General features: G+C 38.5%; 2 protein-coding genes across 2 annotated transcripts; one reads left to right on the top strand and one right to left on the bottom strand.

Annotated features, from left to right (window-relative positions):
• Positions 1-542: 542 nt before the first annotated feature.
• On the bottom strand, positions 543-10,306 carry THOC3 (THO complex 3). Its single transcript, XM_043988202.1, has 6 exons — positions 9,904-10,306; positions 8,924-9,080; positions 7,378-7,582; positions 5,192-5,353; positions 4,196-4,296; positions 543-2,013 (listed from the first exon to the last, which is right to left on the bottom strand). Exons 1-6 carry the CDS (start codon positions 10,168-10,170, stop codon positions 1,850-1,852), a joined length of 1,056 nt encoding a protein of 351 aa, XP_043844137.1. The 5' UTR covers positions 10,171-10,306; the 3' UTR covers positions 543-1,849.
• Positions 10,307-24,145: 13,839 nt separating this feature from the next.
• On the top strand, positions 24,146-24,450 carry LOC122738391 (gamma-secretase subunit PEN-2-like). The gene is given in 2 exon segments (XM_043980440.1): positions 24,146-24,332; positions 24,335-24,450. Coding segments are annotated over 2 exon segments (303 nt in total).
• The last annotated feature ends 876 nt before the right edge of the window (positions 24,451-25,326 follow it).

The following is a 25,326-nucleotide window of genomic DNA, read 5'->3' on the forward strand; positions in this document are numbered from 1 at the left end:
TGACACTGTTAAAAAGAGTAGACATCTCCTTTCACTTTTCTCCAAAGGTGGGGAGCAGGGGATGGGTCCACAGGTGTGAAATAATGAATGTCAGGTTTTTTTCAATGTACTGATCAATTTTGCTGAATTTTTTTCTCTTCTTTTTTTCTTTTAAAATCTGTTTCTAGGGGAAGCTAGGTGGCGCAGTGGATAGAGCACCGGCCCTGGATTCAGGAGGACCTGAGTTCAAATCTGGCCTCAGACACTTAACACTTACTAGCTATGTGACCCTGGGCAAGTCACTTAACCCCAACTGCCTCACTAAAAAAAAAAAAAAAGAAGCTTATAAAATCTGTTTTCTAAATTCTAGATGGCTCTCTAGAAGAGGACAGAAGAAGGATACCAAGAAAAATCTAGGTGATTATAAAAACAAATGATATCAATAAAATAATTTTTTTTTCCCAAAGTACAGAACCAAAAATAGATCCCACTGGAGACCTCCTAGCCAGGTTGAAATAGACCCACACTGTAAAATAAAGATAACAGTCTTTGCCCTGCAACCTTCACAGCACTTTTAAAACTTTCATTAAGGAAATGTGAACCAGTATTCTCAAAATGTAGGATGTGATAGCTTAAATGATCACCGATCATTAGCTTCAGCTTCTCAGAGATCAGAATTCAAAGTGGTAAAGAGTAATGTTACCCATAATCGTGTTTACCCATCTCTCAGATTTAAAAAAACACAAAAAGTCCAATACCACCTTACTAAAATGTAAGAATGCCCAAAAATTTAACTTTTATTAAAAGCTGAAATATCAAAATTATTCTTAAAAAATACTTTCCCCAAAATGTCACATTCCTCTTCATCAATCTTGGACCCACAAGTAGAAAGAGTATGAGCAGGAGAGCTGTCAAAACACACATCACATATGGAGATACCCAAATGAGGTAGCAACTTGGATCTTGACATCATGCTATACCACCTACAGTCACTTGGCAGAAATACCTATTTGACTAGCCATGTTACCCTCTGGGTCAATTACTTAGCCTCTCTATGCCAATTTCATCACCTATAAAATGGGGATAATAACCTTTTAACCCTCCCCTTAGGGTTATTGTAAGGGAATTATGTTTTAAACCAAGTGCTATAAAAAATGGATCACAGGAATTTAGAAGTCAACTAATTCAACCCCCTCTCTTTACAGAGGAGGGAGCTATTATTTTCATTAAAGATGAAGTTACTAATTGGGCCATGCCAGATTTGATCAAGAAGTGAGACTGTCACCTCCAAGATCAACCAACAAACTTTTATAGTCAGCAAAAGTTACAAAGTACAGTTTTACAACACCTTCTCAAAATTAAAGGTAGTAAGAAAAAAGGAGGAAACTGGTTAGACTATTCGGCTACCTGCAGAAACTCGTAGGCTTCTTGAAGTACACAGGGCAACCCCGAGAAAGAAAAATAATAGGATTTAGATAATCCAAATACTTCATTTTAAAAATGAGAAAACTAAGGCCCAGAGAGGCAAAGTTCTAGGTAGTAGCAGAACTAAACTTTGAATAGAGACCTCCAATCTCAAATCCAGTCTTCTTTCCACTGCTCTGACTCTAAATTCAGTGCTCTTTGCATTAACAGATGGAAACTTTACCACCCCATCACTCCCACAAAAATACCGCAAACAGATACGATATTATATTCAAATGGGGGACATGGAAACAACTGGGATGTTTAGGGATGGGGGAGAATGTACGCAGGGAGAAACAGACCAAATAAACTAGACAAAATGATGCCTGACTTTCTCAGGCCTTTATCCCAGCCTCTCTTCTGAATCAGTGGCTCCCCTCCACACACTGGACCCTCCAAATTCCTTTTAAGAGTCATTAGGAAGCCCAAATAACTTCACAGTCCCTGCTTCCCGGCTGCTGTCATATTTGCCATCTTTGTCATCACAAGCAAATGCCAGAAGAGGTCTTTTGGGATGCCAGGCCACCGTGAATGTCGGGGACTCACACTGCACTTCCCAGAGCTTATCACCTACAATCAACATACACAGAAAGCAAAGTCAGAAACGTTGACATACAGATTGATTAGAAATAAAATTTCACATTTCTATAACACTTTAAGACCTAAAAAGTACTTCTTCACAATCCCCATGTGAGCTACAAAACATATAAGGATTATTCTCATTTTAAAGATGAAAAAACTGAGGCTCACAGAGGTCAAAACCACTTGCCCAAGGTCACAGAGCTAGGAAAAGCCACAGTTAGGATCTAAACTCAACTTGACAAAATCCACCCCAATGTTTTCAAAATATAGGTTGGACTAGGTGATTCTGGGGGGGTGTTGTTCCATTAACAAAAACTTGTAAGAAAACAGAAGCTAAGTTTTCTCTCCTTTGAAACATAAGGCTATGGGGGGCAGTTTAACTAGGTGACACAGTGGATAAAGCACCAGTCCTGGATTCAGGAGGACCTGAGTTCAAATCCAGCCTCAGACACTTGACACTTACTAGCTATGTGACACTGGGCAAGCCACTTAACCCTCACTGCTCCACACACACACACAAAGACAAGAAACATAAGGCCACAAAATAAGGAATTGAACTAAAATTCTTTCAAATAAATTTTGATATTTAAAGGATTGAAATTTTCCAACAAAGGGCAACATGAGTCAATAAAAACCCACATGTAAGGCCTTAACTTTTGCAAAATGTTTTCCTCATAATCCTATGAAGTCGTACATGTATCATTCCTCATTTTGCAGATGAAGAATCTGACAAGTTGATCTGCACTTCTGAAAAGGTTAGCTTTCACTTTGGGTTTTCATCCAGATGCAAAGTGTGTATGAATAAAAAACCTTCCCCTCCCAAGTGTTTTTTGGTCTTTCCCTCAAATTAAGATGAATGAAGGAATATAAAATCAAGTTGTTTAAAAGCTTTCCTCAATGTGACTTCTTGAGATCCACAACAGTTTGGCTTTCTCTCTCCAGATGTAACACTGAATTAGTATGAATTTTAAGCTAGTGGATATATATCATTGCATTAGCATTTCAAAGAGTTGTCAAAGTGCTTCACTTTAACTTCTTTTCTAATTATCTTTGACTGAGGCTTTTATCAAGTCCAGAAGAACTCTAAATTTGCATATCTGTCAATAGTACTCTAAAATGGTGTCAAAAGTAACTTTATAAAATCCTTTATCTAAAAACACTGAACATTTTCAGGCTTTAGAAGCAGAAGTGAAAGGCACCTACAAATTAAACCACTGACTAATGAAGTATTTTAATATGTACAAAATACAACACTAGACATAAATGGACATAATATACCTCCCCACCACCACAAACTTGTTTCTATTCATTGTAGAAACCATTATGGGTGAGGGATGGTTTAATCATAAGTATCTGTAATGTTATTGCTTCATTAAGGAAATGATTGTTTCTTAACGAAGGGGGGCGGGATGTGAGAAAATAATGGGATTTAGCAAATGCCCATGGGCTCCACCTAAAGATTGATTTGGAATTGACTGAATTGGGTGAGAATGACTGAGAGACAGACTGAGAATCTACTTAAGGTTGATTAAATTGAGACCACACCTGGCCGGCCCTGAGTGGGGTATTATTCTCAGAGGCTGCTCGGACTACACATCAAGAGACCACCCTCAACGAATCAGCTTGAAGGATGGCCCCTTCTGGGGAGGGAGACAGGAAGTAGGAAGAGAAGCTGGCTCCCTAGCTCTGCCCTTTTTTCTTTCGAGAACCTTGGGTTCGTGGCTGAGAGAAAAGGAATCCAGTCTGAACAATAGGGAAGATAGGCTTCTTTTTCTGAACTCCACGGGTTCTATCTTTACTAACCTATAATATATTTTAATAAATGCTTAAAGCCAAAAACTGGTGCTGACGTTTCTAACTAAACCTTAGCTAGTTCTTCCCCCACACTGGGGGTAGAAACAAGGCAATCACACATTAGATTTTAAATGATAACAGAAAGTGATTCTTGGGTTAACTTTAGAAAACCTTTCACTGTCAGCTCTGCCACTTACTAACTATGATACCTTGGACAAGTTATTTCACATCAGTTTTTTCATCTGTAAAAATGAAAGCTAGAGCAGAAATCTAAGGTCTTTTGCAACTGTACTTTCTGTGATTCTGTTAAATGGGTTTATTATTAAACATGTATCACTGGACATGATGCTAATCTCCTTATGTGTAACTTTCTTACCTGTCTCTACTTCAGCAATGTCAATAAAGTGATCTTCAGAGGCTGACGCAAGCATCTTCCCATCATGGCTAAAGCTGAGGGTTCTCACTGGCCAATCCAATCTGTAGCATAGGGAGAAGGCAGGATTTTTACTCATGATTTAAAAAAAAAATTTTATGCATAACACACATATGTATGACTAGAAAAGGAAATGGGCTAGTCCCACAACAAGAATAGATGGGAGAGCCTGAGTGTTGAGTTGATATCCACAAAATATTACAACACGTTACATAGAACCAAAAAGTTGTAGCACACTGTGTGAACCTGTGAGAAAATAATTTTTAATAATGAATTTCTTGGAGGGACCCAGATCAGTTTCAGTCCCTGAAGTTCCAATCTTGTTTGGGGCAAGTCCAAGGGAACAAAAGGAATGGAGATTGATTCTTTTATTTAGCTAAGTGAGCTAATGGGACTTCCCTTTGCCCTCTGGGAGAGGATCTTCCTCATTAAGTTATCAAAGAGCTCATTTTAATTTGGACCACTCTCAAGTCAAGTCAGCCAATGGAAGTGAATGATGCTAACCAATTAGCTTTCATCAACATATAATGATGGGCCCTCCATCAAAAGAGGATAAAAAGCCTTGACCAAGAGAGGCTTCAGCTCTCTTGGCTTCCTGGATCCATTCCCTTGGCTCAGAATGCAGTTGCTTGGTGCATGCTCTTACTCTTAGGCCTGTCTCTCTGAGAAACAAAATGGGTCTGGGGCTTTTCTCCTGCCTGTGCTAACTGCCACAAGGTCAATTATTTACTGATATATATGATATAAATTAATAATAAATGCTTACAACCAAAATGGCTGCAATTGCCATTAATATATAAATAGCAATAATTTTAGAAAACAGTTTAGCACAAATAATTTATAAAACACAAACCTCATCTAAGAAATGTAGAGAACAAAGGAGGTTTGCCATCTACACAGACAGGCACAAGAGATAAATGGCCAGGAAGTGCTACTGACCTGGAAAAACATCTCACACATACTAATTCGTCAACATCCCAAAGGCTAACCAGTGCATCAGCACTTCCTGTGGCAAAGTACTTCCCTGTGGGATCAAATTTGATACAGATGCAATTGGAAGGATGGGCATTGATGGACTGCACAGGCTTCAGCTCAGGATAACTAGAAAGAAAAAATAAAGAACAAGGAACACAGATCATTTATCCACACACAGTACAACCCACTGATATCCTGGAATCTAGATTATTAGCAATGGGACTAGAGTAGGAGGTACCCAAATTCTAGTTAACTGTGAAGCAACCCAACCAACTGCATTTGACCTTTCTGAATTTGAACTTTCTGAATTTTCCTCACCTGTAATATACTTCATAAATACTTTTTGTCTCAAAATTTATTTCAGGCATCACCTGCTACACGAAGATGCTCCTCATCCCTCCAGCTACCACAGTGCCTTTCTTCCCCCTCCACAATTAACTTGCATTTATTTTGCATAAAATTTAAATGTCCATGATGTCTCTGAAATAAAATGCATGGGGGGGGGGGAGAGAGACAGGCAGCTAGGTGGCACAATAGATAAAGCACCGGCCCTGGATTCAGGAGGACCTGAGTTCAAAGCCAGCCTCAGACACTTGACATTTACTAGCTGTGTGACCCTCACTGTCCTGCCCCCCCCCAAAAGCATAGTAAGTGCCTTGAAGGCGAGGATTATTTCATGTGCATCCCCAGTGCCCAGCAGATAGAAGGTGCTTAATAAATGCTTTTTAATTACCTCTCTCTTTAGAACTGTTTTTCAGTTTTATTAATGTGAGACTTCTCCCTTCCTTACATTTTCTCAGTATACTCTGTCTGCATCTCTCATTAAACCTTACCACATTCTATTTTGTATCATATTTTATAAATACCTCATTTTATCTTCACGAAAACCCTAGGAGGGACATTATCCCCATTTTGCAAATGAGGAAATCGTGGCTAAGAAAGGTTAAGCGACCTGCCTATGGTCACACAGCTAGCATCTGGGACAAGATTTGAACTCAGGTTTTCATGCCTCCAGATCCAGCTCTCTATCCAGTGTACCACCTAGTTGCCTCAATTGATACCACTAAAATATTTCAAGCAAGAGAAAATGAAGAACTGAACTATGGTTGTGTGAGTAAAAAGACAAGGAAATTAAAATACATCTATACTGGTCAACTTGCTATTCCTTAACCACAACCCTCCATCTAAAAGCTCCCTTCTTTTGTACTGGCTCTCCCATGACTGGAAAGCTCACCCACCAACTTCCACCTATTGATGTCTCTGATTTCTTTCATGACTCAGCTAAATCCCACTTTCTTTAGGAGGCCTTTCCTACTCCCTCCAGTTCTACCACTAACCAACAGTGTGACCTAGAGCAAATCACTTTTCTGAGTCTAAGTTTCCTCAACCATAAAATAAGGAAGTTGGACTACATGATTTCTAAGGTCCCCTTTCTACCCCTAACATTCTATGTTTTAATCTAAGTAAATTCAAAGACTTTGGAACTGGACAGGTAAATGGGAATGAAGGAAGAACCTGTGAGAAAACTAATATCAAGGTAGCATAAGCAAAAGCAATCACAGGGACAAAGTACTGATTAAAATGTGAGGTTAAAATTCTGTACAAAACAAGTAAGAGGAAAATACAAACCTAACAAGCATAACCTTAAATGTGAATTGATTTAGCAATCCTATGTAAGGGGCTAAAATTCTAGCTAGTCTGTCTAAAATCTAATGAGTGTTCACCAATAAATTATAAGCTTTAGCAAGAGTTAGACTTTTAAGCATTTATTAAGGAGAATAAGAATTTGGTGAATAGAAAGAGAAAGGCCTAGATTCATCTATCTATTAAAGGGAGAGCGCATTTCTAGCTCCCTTCTCCACTGGAGTCCTCAGGCAAGAGCGCGAGTCAGAGAGCCAGCCTCCCCCTTCTTCCTCCCACAAGCAAACGTCAAAGTGACGCCAAAGAAAAGATGCATGGTCTTGCCCTCAGAGACCTTCTCCTCATGGTGGAGCTTCCCTATGGTAAATCTCCAGCAGGTGGCATCATTCCAATCGTTATACCTATAAAACATTATAGGTTCCAAAGTGACTTCCTGCTCTAACATTCTCTAAGTCTGTAGCAGCTATATATTGGAGAGAAATTACACTGAGCTGAGTGATACCTATTACCTGAGAATGTTGATACAACCATTGCCATTTGTCAGGAAGAACATATTGTTATCATTATTCCAGGAGATTTCATTGACTTCAAATTTAAACTGCTCCTCTGCTTTTGAACGGTGGGTTTTAGCATCGATGAAAGTTACTACATCATCTTTGTTGCCCACAGCAATGGTCTGCCCATCAGGACTCCAGCAAATGTTAATATTCTCCCCTGGAAAGGCATTAAAAAAACAAAAAAGCAAATTGACTTTACCAAGATCCACCAAGTAAATTTTCTAAGGAACAGCTATGGTGCAATGGAAAGGATACACAGGTCATGAAGTTGAAAAGACCTGGATTCAAATACCAATTATGATACTTACTAGCTCTGAGACCCTAGTATACATCACAACTTCCAAGATTGAGTCAATAAAATGAAGACAGTAATCTTTGCACTATCACATCTAAGGTTTATTGTGGTGTAGGCAATTGGTAATCCTTAAAGCACTATAGAAATGCAATTTGAGTTACTATATAATACAAGATTAAAACTTTTCTTTGAATCCTACAATAAGTAGTCAGGCAAGGTATTAGTCAGGAATGTAACACATAAGTTGCTAGATATTCTAAATTCAATGACCTCTTATCAAATATATCAAGTCAAAATTCATTTATATGGTGACTTAAGGTTTACAAAGCACTTTTCCTCCCAATGAACTTGTAAGGGAGATAGGAATAAGGACTGGCCCTATGTTCACTTGGTATAGGAAACAGGGTGCATAGGAGGGAGTGAAGAGGGGTGAATAGATTCCTTCTACAAATAGAGGTCAGCATCTCCTCTGCAATCTACTATTAAGAGAGCTGCCTAAAGCAGGTGTCAAACCTTCTACCCAACCAGATTAAATGAGAAAGGTCTAACAAAAATTTTTTAAATACATGTTAATTTATGATTTTCTAAATCAACATAATACCCGCAGGGATTCTATTTGAGTTTGACAACAGGGGTCTAGAGCACTGATAAGTTAAACGATTTGCCCCAGATCATATAACCATGTCTCAGAGGCTATATTTGAACCTGTCTTCTTGGTTTCCATGCTCCTTTTTGTGAAGTAGATTGTGCCAAGTATTGTTCTCATTTTATAGAAGAGAAAACTAAGGCCCAGAAAGATCAAATAATTTATCCAAAGTTACAGGTAGTAAGCAACAGAACTAGAATTTGAGCCCGTTGTTTGACTTCTAAATCCAGTGTTCCTTCTGCTAGATCTGTGTGTCTGGGTATGCATGCATGAATGTATAGGCAGAGAAAAATGGTTTTAGTAATCACTTCTCTTTGTGAATAATTTGCATGAAAGTATTAGCTACCATTTCTATACTGTTTTACAATAAAATCTATGAGGTTGGAGTGAAAATAACTCACAAAACTCAGAAGCCAACTTGCTTTACCCAGGTCACCAACCTGTTAAATGTCAAAACTAGGACATTATTCTATGTCTTCTATTCCAATTCCTGTTCCAATTTCCACTAACACTATGTACTATACCATGACAGTCCCTTCCTCCCTCTTGACAGTCACCTTTAGTATTCACAGTGGCGATGCATTTTGTAGTTCTAACATCCCAGATTCGAATAGTTTTGTCCCCAGATGCAGTGACAAAGAGGTCTGGATTACTCGGATGCCAACAAAGCTGATCCACGCTGTCCCCATGCCCTCGGTAGTTATTTTCTTTTACCTAAAATGAGGGTGTCATCAGTTAACTCAAATAGATACAAATTCTTCCATGGGCCAGTTGGAAAAATACTAGGTGGTTATAGCTTAGGGTCGCTGAAGCAGGACCCCCCAATAACCCTTCCACCTGGCCGCAGAGCACCTCCAAAGATGCCTGTCCCTTCTTCCCCAGTCCCTGACCCCATCACCTTCCTAATACTCCCTAAGGCCTAATCACATTGCTTCTCTTATAGCCCCATCTCGAATCTTCCCCTCCCCCTATCTTCTCACTCTTAAAATCCCAAATTAGTACAATTCTCAAGCCCAACATCTCCCCTTCTCCATCCTCTAGGTAGACCCCCATTACTTCCAACGCATTTCAGTTCAGCTCAAAAAATATTAATCACCTACTAGAGCAACAAGTATTTGTGATAAGAAATGAGGTACAAAACTAAAATAAATGGTCACGACCCTCAAATTTATAAGGGAAAGGAATCTAAGTACAAGTTCAACGAGGAATAAACACTATTTGTTTAAAAATAGCGCAGTCATAGGGCAGGGAGAGGAGTGGGGGGGAAGTGGTACAAGAAAAGCTTTTTGTGTGAGGAGAAAATTGACCAGAGCTCAAATGTAAAGGAAGGGGGAGGGGAGACGGCTTATGCAAAGGTATGGCAGTGGAAGATGGAATGTCGTCGTGTACAGAAAAAAAAAAATCAAATCAAGCGGGCCGGTTTGGCCTTCCCGAGGGCGTTCTCACTCCTGCTCTAGCCACTCCAGGTCAGGAGCCCCTTAAGCCCAATTCCTAGCCTCCAGCCGCACCCCCTTCCCCGTCCCGAGGCCAAGCGCACCAGGCGGTCCTTCTCCAGCAGGAAGACGCTGGCCGTCTTGTCGAAGGAGCCCGAGGCCAGACGGCGCCCGTCACAGCTCCAGGCCACCGAGTGCACCTTGGCGCTGTGTGCCGGGAACTCGCGAGTCTTGCTGTGGCTCCGAAACAGCTCCTGCATCCCGGCCACGTAGCGGGATGGGCCGCCCGTCGAGCTGCCCCAGGGCCCGGCACCCCCGACAGCTCCCAGCCCCAGCGCAGAGCTCCCCGCGAGGGTTGAGGTGCTCGCCATCCCGTGCAAAGACAGCCGGGCCGCGAGCGCAGGAGAGCAGAGACCAACCGCCACCCACGCGCCGCAGCGGAGACTAGGACGAAGACACGCAAGCGCACTCCCTCCGCCCAACCGCCGACAGGGGGAAAGTGGGGTAGACAGACTACGGGAGACGCGCAAGCGCGCTGATCCCGACCCAGCAGCGGTTAGGAAGAAGCAAGGAGCCGCCGCAACAGATACGCAAGCGCATTCATCCCGCCCAAACACCGGTCGGGGAGGGGCGCCTATTCCGGAAGTTTCTGTAACCAAATGGCGCAAGCGCACCCAGTCTCCTGTGGAAAGACTACAGATCCCATCATTCAGAGCGCTCTTTTCTATAACCCCTGTTTAATGTTAAACATCTTTCTGTATCTCCTTGAGTCCGGCTTCTGTGAATCTTAAGTTTTCCCTGCTATCTTGTAGTCTTCATTGTACCATAAACTGAACAGGAGCGAATAGCCAAGAAACAGCTTGGAAACAAGAGGGCATTGATTGTGGGTTGAGGGAGAAAGCCTCTCAGGGTTGTGTTGGCAATGCATCTGAATTTAGAAGAAAGGGAAATTAAGAGTGACCTTTAATGGCTACTTTCCCGGCATAAATAATAAACATAATAATAAAATAATAATAATTGACCTTTACATAGGGCTTTAAGGACTGCAAAGAGCTATACAAATATTTAATTTTAATCTTCCCAAAACTCTGGGGAAGTAAATGCTATTATTATCCCATTTTACAGATTACATGCTTCTCCACCTTCGTGAGATTGCACCCACAGCACCAGTGCCTTTACATTTTAGGCTGGTGTGTCTAAAATGCATTCCTTCCCTTCCTTCTGGCCTCATGACCACCTCTGTTCCTGATCGTCCCCAAACCTCTTTCTACAAATGAGCTCATATTTACTTTCTGTATACCTTTATGTGTACGTTTCCTCCGTAGAATTTCTAAGTTTGTGTGAGCCTAAGATGAATGTCAATATGGGTTATTAAAATGCAGCTCTCTCTAGAGGCTTTGATTGAGGTCTCTGGAATCTCTTCTACTACCTCTATCCAAGAGAAACTGTGCGATACCTGCCTTGAAAGGAGCAGAAGGGTCATGAGTTTATACAATCTTTTCTCCCCATTCCCTTAGAGGAATACTGGACTAGAATTACAGTTGATCTTCATTATTTACAGATTCCACATCTGTGACTTCACCTTCTTGCTAAAATTTATTTGTAACCCCCAAATCAACACTCATGCTTTTATAAGTATTCTTCCACTTTAACATAGCGGTAAAAATTAGAGTCGCCCTATACCCACATTTCCAGAAGTCCAACAACCTTCAGGTGACCTGGCCTTCTTGTTTCAATTCTCATATTGTAAACAACCATCCTTTTTGTGTTAAATGCCACAGTTTTGTTTTTTGCATTTTTGTGCTTTTTGTTGGTGATTTCACTGTTTAAAATATCTCCGAGGGTAGGGCTAAAGTGCTGGCTAGTGCTCCTAAGCACAAGAAGGCTGTGATGTGCCTTACAGAAAAAATACATGTATTAGAAAAGCTTCCTTCAGGCATATTCAGCGGCTATAAGTTCAGTGTTAATGAATCAACAATAGGATACATTCAGAAAAAGGAAAAAGAAATTCACTAATCTGTGAGTAAGGTAGCCCTGGAAAATACTAAAATAAATGATCTGACCAGAACCTCTCAAGAACCTAACTGGGGGCTATGGTTCAACATTTCCTAATTCTCTGTTCACAGTTACTTTATAGACTATAACTACTACAAATGATGAGAACCAACTGTATATCTATGTGCCTGCCTAAATGTTTATGTACAGGGTACATTAAGTTCAAAACAAAAGCCACTTCCCTGGTCATTATCCCTTAAGAGAAAAAGATTTCCCCAAACTTACATCTGCAGCTTGGCTCCCTCCCACCAAAAAAAAAAGGCTGGTTACACAAAGACTATCATAAATATTGAATAGCAAGTAAGCAAAAGAAAAAAAATTGGTGAAGTTATACAAGAATGAATGATTTCTTCTGATGGGAGCAAGATAACATTTCAGCATGAACCAAGAGAGAGAAATCCTGATTTCACCTAAAAGGAAATTCTCTCTCCAAAGTCTCTAGGAAATCAAAGTAGAAACTGGGGACATGTTGGCTTCCCCTACATACACAGTTTTCAAAATCTCTCTCCAAACTGGAGGGGCTCTCAAAGAATCTATAGATCCACGAATGTATCTCTCAAAGAATATATTTCTTCCCCAAAGCTCTTGCATCAATTCTACTGTTCCTGCAGGCATTTAGTGTCCTGTTATCATTCCAGTAATTGGAATATTCTCCTGAATAAGCAGAGGCATGCAAAATGTCTCAGGTTTAGGAATGCAGTTTACAAATAGATACTCCTTGAAGGCAAGGACCAACCATTTCATTTTTGGTTTTTTGTCCCCAGCAATTAGCCCAGATCAGTAAATTAATGCTTTATTGATTCCTTGGTTCTAATAGACATTTCCCCTCCCTGCAATGTTTTCAAATCTCTGTACTTTGCCACCATGACTCAGCTGCCTTCCCACCCTAGAACTTCCCTCATCATCTAAGGCCTTCTCATCCTGTAACATTCCTCCTCTATGTCAGCCCCCTTCTACTATTGGTAATTTCCATCCTGGGAGCCTCCATTTTGGGCATGGGCCCAAGTTGGCCGTGCTTCACTCCCTTCCCAGGTGTGTTGCTTACTCTTCAGACTTCACCACCATGCCCCTTTGTGGTAGATACCTCTCTCCCCTCCCCATTCCACATGCACTTTTCAGCTTTTTTATGTGTTGTCTTCCCCCATTACTAAGTAGCGTGAGGGCAAAGACTTTTATTTTCATTGTATTTGTATCCTTAGTACCACAAACATAGTTAAGCAAAGGTGACCTCACAGTTATCATCTTGGGAAGCAGTTCCTGTGGAGAGAGGGCTAGCCCTCCCCACCAACTGCCAGCCAACTGTCATTGACAGGATAGGCATTCCAGCCTAACTGAAGCAGCAAGGCATCCAGAGGGAGATAATGGGGGTAGCATGTACAGGGTACCACCTTGACCACCATCTCCCCTCAGATCCAGATGGTCATAGTTCAGAGCCCTTAGGCAAAGAACATTGGGAATAAATAGCCTTATCCCTCAAAACACCAGCCCCTACAGTCATCAAAGAGGGAAGAAATCATTGCAAAGAGGGGGCCCACCTTCCTCACCACCAGTAATAGCTGCTGACCAGCTGCCACCAATGGGTAGATGAGTGAAGGAACCCCAGGGGATGGCAGCAACCCAGGGACCACTTCTTCACTTCTAGCCCAACTTTCACAGCCATGATCCAAGAAAGCAACATGTGTCAGGAGATCAGGCCATCACCATCTCCTTGACTGTTATTTCCCCTCAGACCCTAATGGAGACTGCCCAAAGACCCCAAGACCAAGAGCCTATCAGTATCCATCAAACCATTACATCTGCTTTCAGTTAAGCCCCCATACCCATCATTTGTGGGAATACAGCCTAGCAAATATTCCTACGAGTGCTACAGCCACATTTATTGAAGACCTAGAAAAGAAAGTTCTTGTCACTAAAATTTTGGCACTATCAACTATTTCAACATCAAAATATGATCTGATTGAAGATGGCAGAAAAGGACAGGATTGAAGATGATGGAGTAAGAAAAAACTTGCCTGAGCTCTTCTAAATTCCCCTCCAGACAACTTTAAAATAATGTCTCCAAACAAATTCTGGAGTGGCAGAACCAACAAAAGGAAGGGGTGAAACAATTTTCCAACCCAAGAAAACTTAGAAAGTTCACAGGAAAGGTCTGTCTTACTGAGGTGAGAGTGAAGTATTGTCTAACAGCACAGGCAAGGCCCCCATCAACTCAGCAGGGCCTTGGGAGCAAGTGAATCAGAGGCAGCAACTTCCAGAGCTCTCAGTCCACAGATAGCAAGGGGGCCAGACCACTGATCAGTAGAAGATTACAGGGGACACTTTGCTGGCACTGCAAGCAGGACTCTGTTGCATTGCCCAAATGGGGATCTAGGTATAGATGTAGGTCACAGTCCCAGAGTGAGAAGGACCATTACTATCTTAGAGTTTGTAGCTGCTGAGTAGCAAGGCTCTTACTCACAGATCCAAAGCAGAAAAGAGTGCTTGTAGTTACTCATAGACCAGAGCACAGGGCAGGAAAGCAGTGACTATACCTCTCCTTAGATCATACCACCTTAGAAAAAAAACTGAAAACTTATAGTTCCCAGAATTAGTTCTGAAGATAGTAGCACCAAAATAATAATAATAATAATAACAAATCTGAAGCTTGCTAGAGTGCCTCTTCCATACTAACAGCAGAGCCCAACATTAACATCAAGTTAAAAGCCAAGGAATAAGCTGGAAAAATGAACAAACAACAACCAAAAAAAAGAGCTTGACCATAGAAAGTTATTCTGGTGACAGAGAAAATCAACATAACTCAGAAGAGGGCAACAATGTCAAAAACAACTATATGTTAAGCTTCAAAGAAAATTGTAAATTGGTGTCAGGCCCAAAAAGAATTCCTGGAAAAGCTTTAAAAAGGGGATTTTTAAAAATCAAATAAGAGAGGTAGAAGAAAAAATGGGAAAAATAGTGAGAGTGATACAAAAGAATCATGAAAAAAGAATCAACAGTTTGATAAAGGAAGCACAAAAAAATGGGGGAAATATACAAAAATTCACTGAAGAAAACAATTCCTAAAAAAGTATAATTGGCCAAATGGGGAAAAGGGTACAAAAGTGCAATGAAGAAAATAATTCCTTAAAAATTAGAATTGAGCAAGCGGAAGATTATAACTTTATGAGACAAAAAGAAACAACCAAACAAAATCAAAAGAATAAAAAGAAAAAATAGAAGAAAATCAGCACTATCTCATTGAAAAAAAAAAAAAAACAACTAACCTGGAAAATAGATCCAGGAGAGATAATCTAGGAATTATTGGACTAACTAAAAGCCATGATCAAAAATGAGGCCTAGACATCATCTTTCAAGAAATTATTAAGGAAAATTGGCCTGATATTCTAGAATCAAAGGATAAAATATAAATTGAAAGAATCCACTGATCACCTCCTGAAAGAGATCCCAAAATGAAAACTCCCAGAAACGTTATAGGCAAATTCCAGAGCTCCTACATCAAGGAGATGCACAGAATAAAGATAAAGGGCTGGAAAAAAAATATATATTATGCTTTAGTTGAAGTGAAAAAAGCAGGGATAGCAATCATGATCTCAGACAAAACAAAACAGATCTAATTAAAAGAGACAAGGAAGGAAACTATTTCTTACTAAAAGGTACCATAGACAATGAAGTAACATCAGTACTAAATTTATATATACTAAATGGTATACCATACACTTTTTTAAATAAGAAGTTAAATGAGTTACAGGAAGAAAAACATTAAAACTATACAAGTGGGGAACCTCAACTTTCCCCTCTCAGAACTAGATGAATCTAACCAAAAACTAAACAAGAAAGAAGTTAAGGAAGTGAATAGAATTTTAGAAAAATGAGATATAATAGAGCCCTGGAGAAAAGTGAATGGGAATAGAAAGGAATATACCTCTTTCTCAGCAGTACATGGCACCTACACAAAAACTGACCATATATTAAGGCATAAAAACCTCACAACCAAATACAGAAAAGCAAAAAATATTAAATGAATTCTTTTCAGGTCATAATGCAATAAAAATTATATTGAGTAAAAGGCTATGGAAAAATAGATTTTAAAGTAATTGAAAACTAAACAATCTAATCCTAAAGAATGGGTGGGTCAAAGAACAAATCATAGAAATAATAATTTCATTAAAGGGAATGACAACAATGATACAACATATCAAAATATATGGGATGAATAGTTAGGGGGAAATTTGTATCTCTGAATGTTTGCATCAATAAAATAGAGAACAGGGCAGCTAGGTGGTGCAGTGGATAAAGCACCAGCCCTGGATTCAGGACGATCTGAGTTCAAAGCCAGCCTCAGACACTTGACACTTACTAGCTGTGTGACTCTGGGCAAGTCACTTAACCCTCATTGCCCCTCAAAATAATAATAATAATAATAAAACAGAGAACAAACAGATCAAGGAATCAATGAATTGAGCATGCAACTTAAAAAAAAATAGGGGGGCAGCTAGGTGGTGCAGTAGATAAAGCACAGGTCCTGGATTCAGGAGGACCTGAGTTCAAAGCTAGCCTCAGACACTTGACACTTACTAGCTGTGTGACCCTGGGCAAGTCATTTAACCCTCATTGCCCCCCCCAAAAAAAAATAAAATAAAATAAAATAAAAAACTAGGAAAAGAACAAATTTAAAATCACCAATTAAACAGAAAATTAGAAATCCTAAAAATCAAAAAGATTACCAAAATCAAAAGTAAGAAAACTATCAAATTGGTAAATAAAACTATGAGCTAGTTTTATGACAAAAACAAATAGTAAAAATCATTGGTTAATTTGATTTAAAAAAAAAGAAGAAAACCTAGTTACAAGTACCAGAAATTAAAAGGGTGATTTCATGAAGAGGAAATTAAAGCAATTATTAAGAGTTATTTTGTCCAAATATATGCCAATAAATCTGACAGTGTAAACAAATTGGATTAATATTTACAAAAATACAAATCACCCAGTTTAACAGAATAGGAAATTGAATACTTAAATAGCCCCATCTTAGAAAAATAAATTGAACAAGCCATCAATGAAGTCCCTAAGAAAAAATCTCCAGGATTCACCAAAGATTTTGAAAACAATTCCAATAGTATATAAACCATTTGGGAAAATAGGTGAAGGAATCCTTATAAATTCTTTTTACAACACAAATATGATACTGATACCTAAACCAGGAAGAGCCAAAACAGAGAAAGAAAACTATAGAGAAATTCCCTAATGAATGATGATGCAAACATTTTAAATAAAACACTAGCAAGGTGATTACAGCAATATATAAAAAGGATCATACACTATGACCAGGTGGAATTTATACCAGGAATGCAGGGCTGTTTCAATATTAGAAAAACTATCAGCATAATTGACCATATCAATAACAAAACCAACAGAAATCCTATGATTGTCTCAATAGATGCAAAAAAAAAAAAGCTTTTGACAAAGTAAAACAACCATTCCTATTAAGAAACACTAGAGAGGGGCAGCTAGATGGTGCAGTGGATAGAGCACTGGCCCTGGAGTCAGGAGGATCTGAGTTCAAATCTGACCTCAGACACTTAACACTTACTAGCTGTGTGACCCTGGGCAAGTCAACTTAACCCCAATTGCCTCACACACAAAAAAATACCAAAAACAAAACAAAACAGAAGAAACACTAGAGAAAATAAGACTACATAAAGCTTTCCTAAAAATGATAAACATTATCTATCTAAAACCATCAGCATCCATTATCTGTAATAAGAATAAGCTAGAAGCTTTCTCAATAAGATCAGGGATAAAGCAGCAATGTCCATCATCACCTCTATTATTCAATATTTGTATTAAAAATGCTAGTTCTAGCAATAAGACAAGAAAAAGAAATTAAAGGAATTAGAAGAAGCAATGAGGAGACAAAATTATTACTCTTTGTAGATGATATGATAATATACTTAGAGAATCAACTAAAAAACTAGTTGAAATAATTAACTTTAGCAAAGTTACAGGATGTAAAATAAAACCACATAAATCATCAGCATTTTCATATATTACCAACAAATTATAATAGCAAGAAACTTTATTTAAAAATAATGGTACACATATAAAATACTTGGGGGTCTACCTGCCAAGACAAACCCAGGCACTGTATGAACACAATTACAAAACATTTTCATACAAAGTCAGATCTGAACAATTGGAAAAATATGAATTGCTCATGGGCAGCTGAGACAATTTAATAAGAATGACAATTCTGCCTAAATTAATTTACTTATTTAGTGCCATACCAATCAAACTACCAAAGAATTATTTTATAAAACTAAAAAAAAATAAAATAAAATTTATCTGGAAGAACAAAAGGTCAAGAATATTAAGGGAATAAATGATAACAAAAATGTGAAGGAAGGTGGCCTAGATGTACCAGTTCTCAAACTCTAATATAAAGCAGTAGTCATCAAAAACAATATGGCATTGGCTATGAAATAGAGTGGTGCGATCAATGGAGTAGATTAGGTTCACAATAAACAATAGTAAAATGGCCATAGTCATCTGGTGTTTGAGAAACCCCAAGTTCCAAGCTTTTGGGACAAGAACTCACTATTTATCAAAAAATGCTCAGAAAACTGGAAAACAGTATGGCAAAAACTAGGTATAGACCAACATCTTACCCCAAGATAAGGTCAAAATGGGTACATGATTTAGACATAAAGGCTGATCCCGGGGCAAATTAGTGAAGCATGAAATAGTTTACTTATCAGATCTATGGGTAGGGAAAGAATGTAAGACCAAATAAGAGATGAAAAGCATTATAGAATGTAAAATGAATGATTTTGATTATTTTAAATTTTAAAGTTTTTACACAAACAAAATTAATGCAACCAAGATTAGAAGAAAAGCATAAAGTCAAGGGGGAAAATTTACAAGTGTCTCTGATTAAAAAACAACTCCTAAGTCAAAGAAAAAATGGTCATAAGCCCAAAAAGGGTTCTTGGAAAAACTTTAAAGGGACTTTAAAAAATCAAATAAGGGAGATTAAGGAGAAATTAGGGAAAAATAAGAGTAATCCAAGAAAATAAAGATTATGAAAAGAAAATCAACCAATTAGAAAAAGAGATCCAAAAACTTAAAGAAAAAAAATAACCCCTCAAAAACTAGAATTGGGCAAGGGAAAGCTAATGACACCAAGAAATAATAAAAACAAAATCAAAAGAATGAAAAAATAGAAAAGAACATGAAACACCTTATTAGAAAAACAACTGATCTGAAGAAACAAATCAAGGAGAGACAATATAAGAATTGTTGGACTACCTAAAAGTTACCACCAAAAAAAAAAAAAAGAGTCAATACAATATTACAAGAAAGTATTCAGAAAAAATTTTCAGAAAAATTGCCCTGAAATTTTAGGATGACAGGGTAAAGTAGAGATAGAAGAAAATCTACCCATCACGACCTGAGGAATATCATAGCCAAGTTTTAAAACTCCCAGATTAAGGAGAAAATACTGCAAGCAACAAGAAAAAACAATGTAAAAACCACAAAGCAACAACCAGCTTCTACATTTTGAAAGAGTATATGTCTTTGGGGGGGGGGGGGCAATGGGGGCTAAGTGACTTGCCCATAAGTGTCAAGTGTCTGAGGCCGGATTTGAACTCAGGTCCTCCTGAATCCAGGGCCAGTGCTTTATCCACTGCGCCACCTAGCTGCCCCCAAGAGTATATGTCTTGAAACATTCTATTTTGAAGAACAAAAGAGCTGGGATTACAACCCAAAATAATTTACCCAGCAAAGTTGAGCATAATCCTGACCAACAACAACAACAAAAACAGACATTCAATGAACTGAAAGACTTTCAGGTATTTTCAAAAAAAAAAAAAGACCAGAACTCAAAGGAAAGTTTGACATAAAAGATTCAGGAGAAACATAAGGTAAACATTAAAAATCAGTTATAAGAGACTTAATAAGTGCAAACTGTTTACTTCTATGTGAAAATATTATCAGTACTCTTAAGACATGGGTAGTTAAGAAAAAAAAAACTTGGATAGTTTGAAAGAAGGGCTTGGGCTGAGCTGAGTATGATAGGTTGATTCTAAAAAATAAAACCAGATAGGGAGAGGTGAAAAGGAGCAATTATCTCATACAAATGAGGTATGAAAGGAAGAACTGATATAGAAAAAGCAATTGGTGGCAGAGAGCTGGTAGTGCTGGAACCTTACTCTCATCAGAACTGGTTTAAAAAGGGAACAACACATACATCTAGAAGGGTATAAACATCTTCTAAATTTATAAAGAAATATGAGGGTGAGGGGATAGGATAAGGGAGGGTCTTTTAGAAGGTTGTATAGATTAAGAATTAGGAGGATGAGGGAAAGGATAAGGGAGGGACTCTTAAAGGGGTACATAGATTAAGGTGGAGGGTATGAGGAGAGGGGTGGGTCAATTAAGGAACAGGATGGTGAGGTAGTAGTCATAAGTAAATTAGATAGGTAAGGAAGGGTAGGACAAACAAGGAGAGAAGGATAAGTAGTGAGGAAAAACAGGATGGAGAGAAATACATAACTAGTAATTATAACTTTGAATGTGAATATGATGGATTAAAAATCATAATTCAACAATATATTGTTTACAAGAAACATAATTAAAAATGAGAGATGCACACAGTTTAAAAAAGGGCTAGAGTATAATTTGTTATGCTTCAGGTTAGGTTATATAAAAAAAGCATGGATAACAATCATGATCTCAAAGCTAAAGCTAAAATAGATTTAATCAAAAGAGATAAACAAGGAAACTACACTGTCATCAATATTATTCAATATTGTTTTAGAAATACTAACAATAAAAAAAGAAAAAAGAAATTCCAGCAATAGCAGTAAGAGAAGGAAATCGAAGTAATCAGAATGGGAAATGAGGCAATAAATTATCTCTTTTTACAGATGATATGATGATATGTTTGGAAAATCCTAAATATTCAGCTAAAAATTCATTGAAACAATAATTTTAGTAAAGTAGTAGGATGTAAAATAATATCACATGGTTCATCAGCATTTTTACATATCACCAACAAAACCATACAAGAAGAGATAGCAAGAGATACCCTTTTAAAATTACTGTAGACAGTATAAAATATCTGAGAGTATACCTGCCAAAATAAACCCAGGAACTATATGAACATAATTATAAAACACTCTGTATACAAATAAAGTCAGATTTAAATAATTGAAGAATTATTAATTATTCATGGGCAAACCCAATATGATGAAAATGACAAATTCACCTAATATCACTGCCTCCCAATTAAATTACTAAAAAATAATTTTACTTTTAGGAAAAATAATGACAAAATTCATTTGGAAGAACAAAAGCTCAATAATTTTGAAGAAACTAATGAAAAAAATATATATATATATAAAGGTTGGAAGTTCAGCAGTACCAGGCATTAAACTATATTATGTCAGTAAATATCAAAACTATCTGGGGGCAGCTAGATGGTGCAGTGGATAAAGCACGGGCCCTGGATTCAGGAGGACCTGAGTTCAAATTTGACCTCAGACACTTCATACACCAGCTATGTGACCCTGGGCAAGTCATTAATCCTCATTGCCCCACAAAAAACAAAACAAAACAAAACAAAACAAAAAAACCCTATCTGGTATTGGCTAAGAAATAGAAAGGTAGATCAGTGGAACAGAGTAGACATACAATACACAGTAGTAAAAGATTATAGCTTATGTTTGACAGATCTAAGGATTTAAGTTTTAGGGATAAGAATTCATTATTTGGTTAAAAATTGTTGGGAAAACTGGAAAGCAGTCTGGCAAAAACTGAGCATAGACCAATATCTTAAACCACGTACCAAGATAAGGTCAGAATGGATATATGACCTAGATATAAAGGGAAATATTACAAGAAAATTAGAAGAACATGGAACTTATTACCTATCAGACTCATGGATATGAGAACAATTTATGTATAAACAAGAGATAGAAGGCATTGTGAGGTATAAAATAGATAATTTTATTGTATTAAATTGAAAAGTTCTTGTACAAATATAACCAATGTAGCCAAGATTAGAAGGAAAGCAAAACATTGGGGAAAATTGTCATAGACAGTCTCTCAGAAAAAGGTCTCATTTCTCAAATATATAAAGAACATTGTCAAATTTATAAGAATGTGATTCATTCCCCAATTGATAGTCAAATGATATGAATAGGCAATTTTTCGATGAAGAAATCAAACCTATATGTACTGACATGAAAAATGCTCCAAATCATTATTGATGAGAGAAATGCAAATTAAAACAACTTTGATCTTACACCTATCAAATTAGTTAAAATGATAGATGCCCTTCAATTGTAGAATGGCTAAACAAGTTGTGATGTGGAATACTACTGCACTAAAAGAAATAATAAGCTGGTTGATTTTAGAAGAACAATGAAAGAACTGACCCTATGAAGGAAGCTGCTATCCACATCATTCTCTTTTATCTGGGTTGGTCCTATTACCATAACAAGTAATAGGTTTGATTTGGTTTTTTTGGTTTTTTGGCAAGGGTAATGAGGCGATTAAGTGACATGCCCAGGGTCACACAGCTAGTAAGTAAGTGTCAAGTGTCTGAGGCCGGATTTGAACTCCTGAATCCAGTGCCAGTGCTCTATCCACTGCGCCACCTAGCTGCCCCAATATTTCATGTACACAGCAGAACATAAAGAGGGGATTCAATATAAAACCATGAATTTCCTTTTTTGTTCTCTGCTGTGCATTCCCTCCAACCCCACAACCCTGCCTTAGAGAAGGCTACAATTAAACACAAATATATATCCTTTTCAGATTACTTATTTTATTTTTTTGCGGGGCAATGAGGGTGTGCCCAGGGTCACACAGCTAGTAAGTGTCAAGTGTCTGAGGCCAGATTTGAACTCAAGTCCTCCTGAAACCAGGGCTGGTGCTTTATCTACTACACCACTAGCACACTAGCACACCCCAGACTGTTTACTTTAAAAAAAAACAACTATGAAATAAATACTACACAGTGTTTTCAAAGCTACCCAGCTTTGAAATGAGAACTATAGAAGAAAGAGTTGGAAACAGCTTGGAAGAAGAGGTACAGAATGTTACCCAAGGAAGAGCTTCACTGAAAATGCATAGACCAAATAGAAGATAATGACTCCATGAGACAAAAAACAAAACAAAAACCTAAAACAAAATCAAAAGATTGAAAAAACAACTGACAAAAAAAATTAAGGAGATATCATCTAAAACTCACTGGACTAGCTAAAAACCATGACCATAAAAACCAATCCTGAAGTCACAAAAGAAAACCTCCAAGATTGATCAAAACCAGAGGGCAAAGTGAAAATAGAAAGAATCCACTTGTCACCTTCTCAAAGAAACCCTAAAATGAAAACTGTCAGGGATGTCATAGCCAAAATCCAAAGCTTCCAAAATTCAAGTTTAAATTTTTAAAATACTATAAACAGGGGGCAGCTAGGTGGCACAGTGGATAGAGCGCCACTCAGGAGGACCTGAGTTCAAATCCGGCCTCAGACACTTGACACTTACTAGCTGTGTGACCTTGGACAAATCACTTAACCTCAATTGCCTCACCCAAAAAAAAAAAAAATACTGTAAACATCCAAGGGAAAAAAATGCATCAATCCAAGTACTAAGGAGCTACAGTCAGATCACAAAAAATTTAGCAGCCACCACTATAAAGAAACAAAGAGCTTGGAATACAGTATTCCAGAAGGCAAAAGATCTAGGCTTACAAACAAGAATAACTTATCCACCGAAACTGAGTATAATCCGAAAAGGGTCAGAGGGAGAGGGGGGGATTTGACTTTTAAAGAAAAAGAGGACTTCCAAGTATTCGGGATGAAAAGACCAAAGCTAAACAAAAACTTTGAAATATAAGCATGAGCCAAAAGAAACATAAGGTAAATATGAGTGAACAATCACAAGGAACTAAGCAAGGATAGAGTATTTATATTTGAATGGGGGAGATTATACCAGTATTCTTTCAGAATCCTAAATCATCAGGGTTCATAGGCATCAAATAAGAGAGCCTAGAAGTGGTTTATAATGTTTTGATGATATTAAGAGAAGAAAAGAGCCCCCCCCCATCCCTCTCCCCCTTCTACCCCTTGGTCTGGGTCAGGGGGAAGGGGGGTGAATCCTTTCTGCCCCTCTTTTCTCTGATTCAGACCCTATTCACTAGTGACAGGAGTGACTTGTACAGACTGAGGCTCCTGTACAATAGTCAGGAACACTTAGAGATCCTATCTCCTTTGCCCTGGACCCAGGATGAACCTGGAGTGGGTGTCCAATGAGGAGAAGCTGAACCTCTTCCAGAAATACTACCTAGGGAGGTTCATGCTCCTGTCCTTTCTCTGGCTGGTCAACGTTCTGTGGTTCTTTCGAGAGGCCTTCCTGGTCCCAACCTACGAGGAGCAGAGACAAATCAAGGGCTATGTCTAGCATTCACCCTGAGGCTGGTCTTTTGGCTTATGGCACTGACCTCCTGGATCAACATCTTCCAGATTAACAGAACCTACTGGGGAGCCCTGGGCAACTATCTCTCCTTCACCATCCCTCTGGGAATACCCTGATCAACCCCATGGCCAGGTCCCCTTCCCACCCTGTCTTATTCCCAGCACTGGGCTAGCATGGCTTCCAAAGATAAAGAAGATCATGCATCCTTCATATCCCCACAGCCTTTGTTTGCCCAGGCTGGCTCCCCAAAACATCCATCTCTGACTAATTTTCCACTTCTTTTCCACTTTTCCCAGTAGCCTCCACTGAGATTCCCAAATAAAAAAATGTTTTAAAAAGGAAAAAAAAAGGAGGAAAGAAATACATTATAGGAGGAAAATCTAGAGAAGAAGAGTGAGGGAAATTATATTATATCATCAGTGAATGAAAGTAGAAGACTATACAGACAAGGAGAAAGAAGTGGGGGGCGGGGTTCACAACACTTGAACCATCTCATCTGAAGTGGTCAGAGGAGGGGAAAAACTGAAAAACTGTTGGGTACAGAAATATATCACTCAACAGGGAAATGAGAGGGGAAAGGAAAGATGGCAGAGAAGAGAATACAAGGTCAGGTAAAGGTGAGGAAGAGGAGGGAGATTAGTCCTAAGCAAAACAAACTCTTAACTATGGAGAGTGGACTGATATAAAAGGAAGAAAGGGTAAGTATATGTGATTGAGCTCTACAAGAAGGTAAGAAAAGGGGAACAGGAGAACAGAAGCAGATGGCATCAAACTTTAGAGAACTAGAGCTGAACACACTCCTCTCTCGCATCCCTCCTCTTCTTTATAAAGATGGGCAAGGGGGAAAGGAAAGAGAAATAATTAGGTTAATAGAATATATGGGGGGGCAGCTAGGTGGCACAGTGGATAAAGCACTGGTCCTGGATTCAGGAGGACCTGAGTTCAAATCTGGCCTCAGACACTTGACACTTACTAGCTGTGTAACCCTGGGG

Source organism: Dromiciops gliroides, chromosome 2 (assembly GCF_019393635.1).
Source record: "Dromiciops gliroides isolate mDroGli1 chromosome 2, mDroGli1.pri, whole genome shotgun sequence".
NCBI lineage: Eukaryota > Metazoa > Chordata > Mammalia > Microbiotheria > Microbiotheriidae > Dromiciops > Dromiciops gliroides.